At 36.7% G+C, this 14,499-nt stretch overlaps 1 protein-coding gene across 3 annotated transcripts in view; it reads left to right on the top strand.

Annotated features, from left to right (window-relative positions):
• The window catches only part of KCNT2 (potassium sodium-activated channel subfamily T member 2), a gene marked incomplete at its 5' end in the record, with an annotated part of 130,764 nt that overhangs the window by 78,507 nt on the left and 37,758 nt on the right, over nt 1–14,499 (top strand). For all 3 annotated transcript variants that reach the window (XM_084266334.1, XM_084266333.1, XM_084266332.1), the window contains 2 exons: nt 2,351–2,414; nt 9,485–9,593. In XM_084266334.1, coding sequence (XP_084122460.1) covers nt 2,351–2,414; nt 9,485–9,593 — 173 coding nt within the window. The remainder of the gene's footprint in view (nt 1–2,350; nt 2,415–9,484; nt 9,594–14,499) is intronic.

Below are 14,499 nucleotides of genomic sequence, written 5' to 3'. Positions count from 1 at the left end.
AGACATGTTAATGTGCTGCTTTGGGACATCATTAAATGGTGGACATGGTAGTGTTAGTTGAACAGTTGGACTTGGTAACTTTAAAGATCTTTTCCAACCTAAATGATTCTATGATTCTATATAAAGTCCCTTTAATTTCTGCCATCCTCAAGTAGTGGAACTATTGGGTTTTTTGTCTCAGATTCAGTTTTCTGGCAGATAAAAATGGTGTAATTGATAAAGCTTTTCAGTTATTAGGACATAAATAACACTTCACTCATACTCTGGATTCTAATAAATATTTTTAACAGAGTTGCTATTAGTGTTGCTTTTTAAAATTCATCACATCCAGAGGTGTTAGCCTCAGGTTATTATCCTTATCATTAGTGGCTGAAGATATTCAAGAAGTTACAGAAACACATTGGGGAAAGAGCCGAATCTGTCCTCATGAGATTTCTTTTCCTTACAAAATCATCATTGTCAATTCCAGTTATCTCATCAGCTGTCATCACACCATCATCTGATTTAAATTAATTTTCTTTTTTACAACTTGGTTAAAGACCTTATGTTCCCAATTCTCCTCCTATGCTTAGCTGAAACTACTCACACAGCCCATAAATATCTTCCTAATCAGTGCTGTTTTGGATACATGGATTTGCATGTTTTACAGTGATTTTTCCATTTTCAAGTATTTTAATCTTTTGAGGTTTCCCCTGTTTTCCTGCTGCTAGTTGCCAGTGGTGAAATCTACAATGGCCTGACTTTATCCTTCTCTTTTGTTCATACTTTCTCTGAATGATCTTACACAAACCACAAAGATTTAATCAGTATTTCGACCGTCAAAACCGAAAAGGCTGGATAAGCTTTCTCACATCTCATTACGGATATCTATTCATCAACTTTAGTTGCAGACAGTTGTAAATAGATCTTAATTTTTGTTACCAAAATAAAACCCGTATCCTACTCTGAATCATAAACTTGGAATTATATTGTAGAGCATCCTGTGTAGACTAAGCCCATATCTTTGTAGGTGCTTTCTCATACAAACTCTGATTTTTGCCCCACTTAAAACTGTATTTATGTTCTTGACATGTATTATCTCTACCTTCTCACAAGTCTATAGTGCTATTCTTTGTCACACGTACCACAGATTAACATATAAGTCCCACTGTGATATCACCCCTGCTGTCCTTTCAATCCAGGATGAATTTCTCAGAAGCATCTGTAAAGTAATCCCTGTCTTCTCCATCCCATCCTCTCTTCAGCTGCTATCTAGTGAGAACACTTTCTACCATAAGTTTTATATTCAGGTATTGTCACACTGTTTCTTCCTGTTTCCCATGTCTGCATATACTTTGTCATGTCAGGTGGAGCTTATATGGCAAGGACTGTCTTTTTGTTTTATGTTTGTACAATACCTAAAAACCGGGCTCTCAGTTTAAGCCTGGGGTCCCAATGGCTTAAACTGTTACTAATAACCACCAATTCCATTTTTTGCAGCAGAGAAACCAAAGAGTTAGGAATCTCAGGTCCCATTCCACACTACAGAAAGGAGTTGCTGGAATAAGCAGGGAATTGTCTGTTCATTTTCCCCTGCTTTTGTCTCGCTTTCCCCTCCCCAGAAAACCCATTCACCCAAGGAGGTGAACCTAGTCCCTATTTCTTTACTTCCATCTACTACCAAGTGAAGTGGGATTCATTGGAGAAGGATATCAAGATCTGAGGCTAGAGAGGAAAAGTAAACTTTGATGAAACCTTCAGTCAGGCTCTTTCTCCTCACTCCCACCACCATTCTTTTTATTACATGACCACCTGTATCCATTAGAGAACAATTAGGCATTAAAAGTTCTTTAAGAGAACCATTATCAAATGATTAATTTAATGCACACATACACAGAAATGGTTTTACATTTGTGCCAAACACATTATCCTAGTACTCATCTTTCTGCTAGCACTAGGCAAGACAAGACAATGTTATCTTTCCCTGCTCATTGATTCTTACCAAAACTAACTTGTACATATCATACTCTTACACACTACGCAGGCTGGTGCTATTTATTCATCTTTTATACTCATGGCAGATAAATACTTATTTTGCAAACTGCTTTTGAGGCCTCTCTGCTTTTATGACTTTGGCCCAGCTTCTATTGGCACTAAGGAAAGAAAGTTTCCCAGAACCTAGGCCAGAAGTCCTGGTCTACTGTGAGCTAGTGCACAAGGTGACTGCTGTTGACATTCAGAAAATGCATAAGAACAGACAGACTAAACTATTCTGTATTCTGTTTCTATAAGAATATAAGACTATAAACAATGAAACACAAGTCCACAGTTATTTTGTTGGTATGTAACAGGCTTCTTTCCCCTCTTCTAGAATGGATGATGCTGAAGCTTGTTTCATTCTGAGTAGCCGCTGTGAGGTGGACCGGACAGCAGCTGTAAGTTTTGGAAAAAATAGCTAAGAATGAACATGCATATTGTTTATACCATTACTGCCCTTATTCCCCTCAGGGACTGAGACTTCTGTGAACAGAAGTTAAAATTACCTGGCTTTGCACATGGGGTGACCTTCTTGTCACAGTGACAATAACGAAAAGGTTTCCATTGGTTCTGTAAGGCCAATATTCCACACATTTAGGAAACATATCTAATGTCTCACTTCACATAGTACTTCTGCTTTTTTAAAAAAGAAATGACACAACCTTCCTGCCAAAGAAGTCAGGATTCCACAGAACATTTTAGTTCTATATTGAACTTCTTTTTTTAAAATGTAAGAATTTCTACATTTCTACAGGACTTTAAAAAAAAAAATCTAAGAATACAGCACTTTCAGAAAGCAATTTTGATGCTGGACACAGTAAATTGTATGAGTTCCCTCCTTTTTTTATGGAACAATGGCAGAATATTATATAAGCACTATCATGGTACTTTATAGCTATACAGAGATATATAAGGCCATTAATCACTTCAGAGGGTAGCAGTCTGTCAAAAAATGTTTTATTCAAATTAGCTGGACTAATATCAGAGTTTTCTCCAGATATCCAATTCAAAGAGTTATATTTATTAAATCAGAAATCAACTGACTGGTATTTCCATTCACAAGTATTGAAATTTTACTACTAACAAAGTAAAGATAAATTGTAACTAATACCAAATAACAATTATATCTGAGTATTTGACCTTTTTTCATATTGGCCAATTTTAAATGTGAAGAATGACAGATATGCTTTTACCCATGCTGCTAGTTAATTAGTCAGGTAAGTTACTGTCCACAAAGGAACACTGCTAATTCAAGCTTCTACTCAGATATGTGATAAAAGAATTAAACTGGTTTAATATAAATTAGGGTTTTTCAAACTAATGAAAATACTTACTGATCATGAATATACAGGAAAAAAGACCACTGAGAAAGAATTTATGAACAAAATATTAAATTTTTCATCATGAGCTGCATACTAAATTGTTGTACACTTGCATCTGTTCAGTTTAATCTTGAATTCCAAAGGAAGATCAGAATATGCCTGAGTACTCACAAAGTTAAATTAAGATGCTTACAAATTACTTAATGAGATCAAGCTAGTATTTATATTTCACTAAGTATGTTGTAAGCTATATCGATGAAAAAATACAGTTTTGCTGCCACATAATAAGAAATAGCAATTATTTTTCTAAGTATTAAAACCAGCTACAGTTAAGACATGGCAAATGAGGGGTTTGCATTATGCATGTAGTATTTCATAATGTATTCTCTATCCCTTGCTACAATTCATCTGTCATCAAAATTTAAGTTGTTTCCATACCTACACACATGGCTTATCGGAGAAGGAAGAACAAAAAAAGCAACATAAGCTGCAGCTAGCAAGAAGAAAGGATTATTTCCTCTCTAGACAAATGAGCTTCCAGCAGGCAGTTTTATCAAAAATAACTTTTTGTAGACTGTCAACATTCTTTAAAAAATATTTTATTCAAAGCTGAAGAACTTGTGCAGGACCCATCACTTGCAAAAAGCCAATGAATTTGCTGAGAAATAAATCTGTTCTCCTACTATAATATTCAGATGTACTGAGCTGGGATCTTTGAATTTGATTAATCAGCAGGAGATGCTTGAAAACACAGTAGCAAAAGCCATTGAATTGGCAGCAAGTAATCCTGGAGTAGTCAAATAAGGCCAGCGCTCAGAATGTACTGTTTGGAAGTGAGGGAGGTGGTAGGGTTTTTAAGGACATGAACAAGCAAGAGTTCTTGCAGTACCTTGGAAAATACCAGTAACTTCTGAGAGACTGAAAAATATCAAAAAGCCAAACTGCCTTTCCTAAATTAGCCAAGAAGTTCAGAATAAATCAGTTGCTGCAACAACTCATTTCACAAATCAAACTTGCCAGTTGTGAAATGGCTAGGAATGAGAAATTCCATACAAGCAAAATATGTTTTACATTGCACTTAGAAGGTTTATGCAGCTTTAAGGACAGCTGCACCAATACCACAGGATTCACTTTAGAGGTAAGCTGTTCATCTCTGCTCATAACCTCTCTAAAATTTATAGAGATGAAGGACGATTTTCACCTCTGCTTAAGTCTCCTGCATTGCAGACAGTGGAACTTCCATCCATTCTGGACAGCACTATCTAGTTTTGGTTTCAGCTACAGCTGTCTCTAGGCAGCCTTTCTGCCCTTGGGGATGGCATGCCCCAGGACACACCAAAACAGTACCTGGTACATACTAGCTTCCAGTACAGACTGTTATCAAATCCCATGTATCCTTGTATCTGGAGCATGCAGAGGCAAAACTCATCAAAGGCTGAATCCAATTACCTTCCTCTGGGACAGAATGCCCTGTTAGGTGGCTGGCAGGCTAGTCCTAATGGCACAGTATCTCAGCAGTAGCACTGATAACTCTGAAGGTGAAGGTCATCTGAAGTTTTTAAACAAGATGCCACCTCTCTCTGGTTTTGCTTAGATTTCCTTTGCACAGGGAATGCAATTATTTATACTGCAAGGAGAATATAGGACAAGTGTTTTCCTTTTTTTATTTAAACATAGTTTTATGCTGCTGCCCCCTGGAGCTCTGAAATAAAATGGTTTTGATTTCCTACACTGCTCCAGCTACAGTTGCTACTGAGAATTTCAGCTACGTAGTACCTAAGGTTGTAGTTTGTCACTGGGCTGAAGGAAGTTCAGTTGTCAACCCAGTACTAGTCTTGAGAACTACAACTGACATTTCACCCTGCTGTGCTTGAGAAGCTGAAAAAGTGTTAGGATCCTCTCCTGTGTCTGATAGATGTCAAAATAAAGGTTAACAGATGCATCAAGGAGATTCCCAACCAGAACAGCTGTTACTCTTGTGATTTTTCAAAATGAACAAGGATTTTTATTTTCCCAGCTACAGAACTCAGCAGAAGTTCTACTCATTTGCCATAGATACCACTGGTTGTTCATCATTTGCTATTCTGTTAGCTAGTAAGTTTTAGTGCCAAAGCCTGTGTTGCTTATGACCCATGGATATCAATTGTATCTAAGAAGTACAGTAACAGGTGACATGCAGTTACTTCATAAAAATTGTCAGTTGCTTCCTTTTTCACGTGGAGGGCTAGGAACTTCCAATAGTCAGACCCAAAATTTGTCAGCTTTCCAGTCTCCTACCAGAAACTTTATCTTCCCTGGCAAGACAAAAAGCTCTGCCAAATTTTATTCTATCAAATGCTATTTTTATGCCTCAGACCAAGATGTAAGCTATTCAACTGCTACAGCAAGCAAGAGAGACATCTTTTTTCACTTTTGGAGGATACAACTCAAATTGTACTTGAGTCTGGATGACAATTTTTTATTCTTTGGATTGGAGGGTATAAGAGCAGTAGTCTGTGCCACACCATAAAATCAGCCAGTGACTTCAATGGGCTGCCTTCATCAAATTCCTCCACAAAACTTAGGGTGCATGCAAACAGTGCATCTGTTGTTTTAACCCAAGGAGGATTGGAAAGAGAAGTCTCTCTTGAATTATCCTGCAAACAATTCATGAATAGGCTATATAAATGTATGGAAGACCACCTTCTGCAGAAATCTTGGTTCTGATGCTTTATGAAACTTCGGAGATGGTTGAGATCAAGTTGTGTGATATTACTATACTGGTAATAACTATAGCTGTAATACAGTTACACTGCCGTAATGGCATCACAAGATAGATACATTGCACTTCTCTCCAATTTAGAGATAAGGACATGGTGGGGGACTGTGTCAAAGGCCCTGCACAAGTCCAGGTAGATGACATCTGTTGCCTTCCCTTTATCTACCGATGCTGTCACCCCATCATAGAAGGTCACCAGATTGGTGAGGCAGGACCTTCCCTTGGTGAAGCCGTGCTGGCTGTCCCGGATCACACGCTCATCCCTCATGTGCTCCAACATGTCATCCAGGAGGATCTGTTCCATGATCTTCCCAGGCACAGAGGTGAGGCTCACCGGCCTGTAATTCCCTGGGTCTTCCTTGTTCCCTTTTTTATAAATGGGAGTGACATGACCTTTTATCCAGTCCCCAGGGACCTCTCCTGACAGCCACGACTTTTCAAATATGATGGAGAGCGGCTCGGCAGCCACATCAGCCAGCTCCTTCAGGACCCTGGGATGCATGTCATCCGGCCCCATAGACTTGTAGACATTCACTCTCATGAGGCGGTCTCGGACTTGCTCTGCTCTTACAGTGGGCGGGGGGGATTTACTCCCCCAGTTCCCACCTTGAGTTCTAGGGATGCAAGGTTCTGGGACTGCAAATGAAAGCAATACATATTTTGCAGTGTTAAAACAGCAAGTGTGCCAAATAATCAGAAAGAAATTTTAATTTTATAGATTATTTCCCTTTCCTAGACAATTATCTAAAAACATTTTATGTTGAGATTCATATTTCTACTTTTACAACACTCTATGGCTAGGTTTGTTACTAAAATGATGTAATTCAAATATTTTTAATAAGCATTATTCATTTGTTTTTTAAACAATTCTTGTACCTTGGATTTTTAGACAAAAATTAAGAAAAAGAAAATATCTAACATTGTAAATAGGAGAGGAAGAATAAACTTAGTTTGAAATGTACAACCAAACTTGTATTTACTGCTATAGTTTTGGTTTATTACAGTAACTTTAATCTTAGCTCATGTATGGAATACTCAAGAATGAAAAAATAATTCACCTAAATTTCACTGGATATAAGCTATATTTCTATGCAAGTGGCACACAGGAAAGTCTTTTCTCACCACTCTTGCAAACCATTGTGGTCTGTGAATAATTACTGTGGAAAGAAAGGGAGGAAACTGTTCATGTCAAACCATCGCTGCAAGTGACTCTGAATGCATCTCCACAACACACTGTGCATAAAAAAATTAGGTACCATCTACGATACAGGTTTTTCAAATCTGTCCCAAATCCATGCCCAAACCTCCTACCTTTCCTGTAGTATATCAGTATAACTGCCATCTATATCAATACCCAGCCATTTACTACTTCTAGAATGAGTTGGTGTTTAATTCCCTTAAGGCAAAACTGGAAAAAAAAACCCTAAATACAAAAAAACCCTTAAGGAGGATAAGTCACCATATGCTATAGAAAAAGTGAAGAACCAGTTGAGTACAAGGAAAGTGTACAGCAGTGTACATGCAAGTTCTGCAATCTTCTGAATGGGCACAACAATCCTAAATCTGTGAAACTGCTAATAAGAGAAATGTGAAATAAAGTATTTCATCATCCTCAAAAGATCTTCCTCTTAAAACTCCATTCTAGTATTTCTTAGTAGAAAAAGTACCTGCTAACATCTCAATCGGCATTACAATATTATGGTTTGAAAATGTCAATTACACTCTGTTCCAGAGAGAGATTTTCCCTTGTGTTCATGAGTTTGAAAGCTTTTCTTACTGCTGATGCTGCAAACATAATGAATCATTCTTTACATTTTATCTTTTAATGCCACCAATTTCATGACTAGGCAAGGCATTTCTACCCAATTATTACTTCCTACATGCAGCTCTCACATATTCCTTTTTAGTTCCGAAACAAATAAAAACTGATTACCAGTACACTGAAATCAACCATATTTCCTGAAATTCAATATATTAATGCATAATCACATAATTTACTTTTGTAGGATAGCAGTATTCATCCTGCAGTTATCTCACTCTTGACATGTGGGAAGAAGTACAAAAGCTAACAGGCTGGGAAATCTCTTGGAATCCTGTAGCTGGTGAAATCTTAATATAATTTATGCAAGAGTTTTAGTTGCACAAAAATTTAGATCTGCTTTTGAGCTGATATGTTAATAGAATTATCCACAATTTTAAACTCTTAATCCCTGCTGTTCCCATTTAATATTGTTAAAATTCTGAGTCTCCTTGGAAGGACATATCTAATACATCATACTTGATTAATTAGACATGACTCATCGCTATCATCCAAGTTTTCACGCAATTCTTCCACATTCAAATGCCACCCATTCCAAATTAAACAATTCCCAATGCTTGCAATAAGACAGGAAAGGAACAATATACCTTATTAGTAGAAGATTTCTGGAAACAAACCCTCTCTTCTCCATTCCAACAAAGAGAACGTATCATACTAGGACCACAGGAAAACGGAGGTTGGATTGAAGCTCAGGAGGTGTCTATAGTCTGACAAGAGTCAGTTATGAACAGACCATGTTACCCAGGGTTTTATATCTAGGTTGATATGAAGGCACCCAAGGGCAGAGACAGCACAGCCTTTCAAGCACAGCCTGTTCCACTGCCCAACTGTCTTCGAGGGGTAAAGGTTTCTCCTTATATTTAGGCTAAATCTTTCTTTTCAACTTAACATCCATTGTCTCTTGTCATCCGACCACACATCACTGTGTACTAGCTCCATCTGCTCAATAACCATCCTGTTGACACTAGGCATTGCTGTTAGCTCCCCTTGAAGCCATCTCTTCTGCAGGCTGAATGAGCTCCATTCCTTCAGTGACTCCTCACAGGCCCTCTGAGGCACATCATTCATGTGCCCAGAAGTATAGCTCCCTGTTTGAAGATGGGTGGAAATATTACTTTTTCTACTGCTGTTAGAGACTTCCCCGAGTCTACACAACCTTTCAAATAAAGCAACCATACAAGGACAGTGGCCTGCTCTCTTTGCACCTATTTGATCCTGGGGGCCATATGGATTGAGTTTTCTGGAGCAATACCTGTCTAAAATTATCCGCTGCTGGTGATTATCCTCCTGCCTAAAGTGTGCCTGAAAGCAGAGGCCTGAGACACATTCTTGGTGAACACAGAGTACCTGAGTCATGCCTGTCTATATATAGTTAGGTGTTTAAATATGTATAGCATACATCATACACAATATTACTTGCAACATGTATGTAAACCTCCATACTAGATAGTATTATATAATCCTAAAATGAGTTTTCTTCAATGAAGTCAATCTGATTAAGAGGTTCTTTCTCTAATGTAAGATAGTTACTTGTATTTTATTGCCATCACGTCATATTCTTTATTCTAGGATCATCAAACCATTTTAAGAGCATGGGCTGTTAAAGATTTTGCTCCAAATTGTCCTTTGTATGTCCAGATACTGAAACCTGAGAATAAATTCCACATCAAATTTGCAGGTAAGCCTAATATTTCAGCCTTTTGAAACACTTGTTAGTATTTGGCAGTTTGTGGCATAAACACACAAGCAAAGTGAGATTCCCTAGGCATATTTATTCAGTAGAGCATATTGTAAAATAACTTAGCTGTGTGTATCCTATCAGTACTGAAATGTCATGTTTTCCACTGAAGTCTTATTTATAGGCACTTTTAAGGTTTATTACTCTTGTATGTTAGATAACGTACAGACTAGAATTACTTGATATATAACTCATTCCTTACTCCTTAATTATAGATCCAGGTAGAATTCTGGCTTGCTATATCAATGTCTTTAAATTGTTTCTGTCTATTAAAGCATACGTTTACTAAGGGGTATATGGCTTGGAAAAGGCCAAATTTTATCCAACAAACAACTGAAAAAAATAAATTTCCCACTGGACTATTTTTTCCTAAGTGCTATGAAAAGCATTATTTTAATTACTTTCAACTATTTTGGAAAGTGACATAGAATTTACTTCTACATCCAGTAAAATGCGTTGTCTTCCAAATTATGACATAAAATGCAAAATAATGCTAGAAAAATCCAAGCAAATACTGTCCTATAAGAAGAGATTACAAGCTTTAATTTAACAAACTGTTTCTCTGCACTATGTAGGTAGGTGTCTCTTTCTCTGTATACAAACAAACATGTAAGTGCATCTATAGGTACATACAGGCATATATATATATGTTCCTGCACAGAACCATGCAAATACTTTTCCTAATTAATTCATTTTGCCTATCTTTGGAAAAATATCCAAATAGAAGCAAAGCTTTCCTTTTCAACTGTAATTCTGAAAATTACATTTTCTTGAAGGGTATTGAAGAAAAGATTGCTGATTCATGCAAAATTCAAAAAGCTCTATGGAAAAATATTAGTGTCCTCCATCATCCCAGGATGTGATGAAAAACATAAATTCCAGTGCAGAACAATTCCAGAGCAACACTTAAAGCTGTAATTTTAAAAGCTCCTGAATTTACCACTAGGGTGGAAAGAAAAGAAAAAGCATCAATAGCAGTTCTGAGGTTATAAAAGTGTAATCTCAAACTATGAGATGGCACAGCAGGGAATAAGGCTCACGCTGTGACAAGAATGATAGTGCTTTTTCATCTCCCTCTTAAAACAGCACAAATACAGTCTCTTCTCCCCAGCCATGGCCACTTTTCTTTATCGGTAACTCCGTTAATTTGTTGTTCCTAATTGTGTTTTTAAGATAGCTTCATTATTCTTAATGGTTTGTCTCTGTAGGAGGTTATATATAACTAGACTTGCAAAACAGAGGTAATTTTTCATATCTGTTCCTTGTCTCAGATTGAGAATCTGGACTTCCAATAAAAAAAACAACTGAGGTTAACCAATTGGGTATCTTACTGCCTTCATTTATGTTCTGTAGTTCTTCAAGGGCTTGAGGAGACCGTATAAATTCTGTGCCTCATTAGCCTCTGCTATATTAATTATAGCAATACTGCATTGTACTGGGCATCTAAATATTTATGTAACACCTTACATTCCAAAAGAATTTTACATGGATCATAGGGATCACTGCATCCACTTCCACATACACTATCTGCACAACAGTAAAAGGAGAGAATGACAAGCCTTCCTTCAAGATTAAATTTAATCTTATTCATATAAAGCACAGGAATTTTTTAATACGGTTTGAAATCCAATAAGGTTAAAAATATGGTATAAACATCTTCACTGGATGCTTACCACTGATAGTGTCATGAGAACATTTGTTGTATGCATTTTCTTAAGAGGACTTTCTTTAGTAATTGATCTCATACAACTCTCAGTTTGAAATACATACCCAGTGGGGCTGCAGACTATATCTAGTCCTGTCCAGAGTGGTTATGAATAAAATTTGTTATAACCATACTGAACATTTTTCTAAATGCTTTTCCTATTATGATTCAGGACTGCTGTATTACTGCCATAATGCAAAAGCTTCTTTTAAATTTGATAGTCCTTTAAAAAAGAACTCCTCCTTTCCGGAGGTTCTCTAAACCAATATAGTGCATTTTTGGAAACCTGAAATATTCAGTAATAGGATTTCTTTTTGGTATTTCATCCCCCCACCCCTTACACAGGAGTTTAGAGACTGTAATTGTCAAAAAGAAAGTTTCTGAATTTAGAAAACATATAACCAAAGAGTTCCATAAAGTCCTCCTAGCAAAAGTTCAACTTTTAATTACACTGAAAATTCTAAAACATTAGAAGCCCGGTTTCTCAGAAGCTTATTTTAGGCTGACCAGTTGTCCTAGATTGTATGATGTGGACTTGAAAGTCTAAAAATTCAGATTCTGAATACACTTTCCTGTAGAAGGGTATCTTGGAAGTAGGACAATAAATTCTTATAATTTATTCCTATCTGGTAGAAAAGAGTTTTGCATTCTTCCTCTCTTAATAAGTATGAGAAGCTATTCTTGTGGTCACAACTGGAGGCTGGAGAAACATTGCACAGGGTAATATGGCCTGTCAGCAAGTCAGGTTTCCTGTCTTTCACCTGATGCATCCTTGCATCCTGTGTTTTCCCTATATTTTTTACAGTGGAGTTTAACTACGTCGTTTAAAATGGTAACTTAATACAGTGCAAGTATTTCTCTGTACACGAGTATGCTTCTTCAGTGGAACCTGAGAAGCTTGGGGCATAATTGCATGTCCCAGCAAACTCCTTTGCAAGTTCAAGGTGTGAACACTCTCTAAATATACAGTCATACGAACATGACAGTTATCAGATGGGCAAGAAAACACTGAATCACCATTTTTAAGAGTTTTATGCGCTGATTACTCATTATTTTTCAATATACAAATGCCACTATGTGCCCAGCTTGTCTTTTAGTAATACTGTGTTTTCCTTCACTGGCAGTTACATATGGTTTTCTTAATCTTCCTGCTTTTCCCTCAAAGACCTGGGGCTACAAAAGGCCATGTACTCTTAATCTGTGCATCTGGCCTTGCATTTAAGCACAAACATGATATAAAATGAAGACTGACCACAGCAGAGCAATATATTTATGCAATTCAGACACTGGAGTAAGTTGTCTATTTTCTGAGCTGAACTTACAACTTTTATATATTTGATAGAAAATAACTCCTTTTACCTTGAATATTCAGAAATTATGTATAATGACAATTCCAGGAACTGGAGACAAATTTTAACAGTCTCTATTTGTTCAAAGTGCACTAACAAATTAGTACAGATTGGTGAAGCCTGACATTAAACCTTCAGTAGTTTATTCGAAAGGAACACAGTCCAGGTTCATGAAAAATGGATACTGAATGCATCTGATGATTAATCCGTCCAATTACAGATAAAAAAAGCCTTGAGATAATGGATGGGATTTTTCTCTATCTGGTCTGGTAGCAATCATGTTAACTTATCAAATTGCCAACAGTAAGGTTTCTCAGAATAACTGTGTCAGGTCTAGGACATTCTTACCACATGGCTTATGATGCAGGAATAAATCATTATTTTGACTATATTTTATCTTCAAGAATATTACAGAAGTCATAACTCACTGCATTGCATTACCACATCTGAGACAGACTTAGCAAAAAACCTGAGTCAAAATATATTTTCAACAGCAACTGCAGCTTCTGAGAAATTCTAAACAGACTATTTCTTTAGTATAAATGCAATCCAAATACTTTGAGTTGGTCACTGATTTGATATATTTAACATTCAGTTAAAGATAAACAGTTTTGTCTGCTGCCCTACTGAGTAATTTGCTGATTCCAGTACCCACTGTCACTGGACCTGATTATATCCAGACCTGAGGAGTGGGATAGCTGTCAGTAAGCTTCCTCCCTACTCACTTGTGAAGAGAAAGCATCAGATAAAGCTCTGATAAAGCTCTCACCACGTGACACTCCTGACCAGAAATATAAAGCACAGTAACATTATAGGTAAACTAATCTGCCCAATATCTGGGAAAATAAGCAAGTTATTCTTGATCTGATCTGTGACCAATATGAGAACTTAACTCCTTAGCAGGAGGAGAAACCCATAGTATGTCTAGTCACCTCTATACATGTTTCTACCTCTATACATGTTTTAAATGGCTACAGAATTTCCTATCTTGGTAATTAGATCACTGAAGAATCTTTCACCCAGTGTTCAAAGTACCTCTGAAAATTCAAAAGCTTCACAAAACTTCTGAAGCAGGCAGTGTATTACTTTCATATACCAAATTTATAGATGCATGAGAAGTCACAAAGGGGACTGATAACATACACATGGTCACAGTCTACTAGAGGAATGGAAATCATCCTATGAGTGTCAGTTCTATGGCTCCTGATGTATGTCCTGATATGGCTCTTAGATAAAAGCTGAAGATGACCATTGTCAGGCAGAATATCTCTTTGCTGCTGTTAATAGCAAATTTTACATGAAATCTATCCAAATAGTCTACCATATACATTAGAGACTACACAACATATTGAGGATTTAAGTCTGAGATATGCTTTTCATTGTGCCATCAATGATTTATTAATCTTCCTTTATATATATTTAGGTGAGCATGTACAATTTGGTTGAAGTACAAGGTCTAAAGTAACAAACAATGAAGTAATTTTCCTGTAGATTTTTTTTGGTCCTACTTCAAAAGTATTAGTGATAATATAACAACATTCTAAACAAAAAATGAGGGGAAGTTATTTGGCAAAATCCTATACAAATTAAAAAATACAGTGAATTCTCATTCCCTCGGTATCAGGAAGTCAATATTCAACTGTCATAAATCTCTGCCATCTGACTAATGATAATGGAATGCAGATATTCCACCCAAGCAGTAGACAATGCCTTAGTCTCCCAACATTTCTAGTTTAAAATTTAAATAGATTTATTGATGGCACGTGGTCAACTAAACACATTTCTATCTGAA

Source organism: Gallinula chloropus, assembly GCF_964237585.1.
Source record: "Gallinula chloropus genome assembly, chromosome: 6".
Lineage (NCBI taxonomy): Eukaryota > Metazoa > Chordata > Aves > Gruiformes > Rallidae > Gallinula > Gallinula chloropus.
The sequence above is the reverse complement of the archived record's forward strand: the minus strand, read 5'-3'. Positions and strand labels throughout refer to the sequence as shown.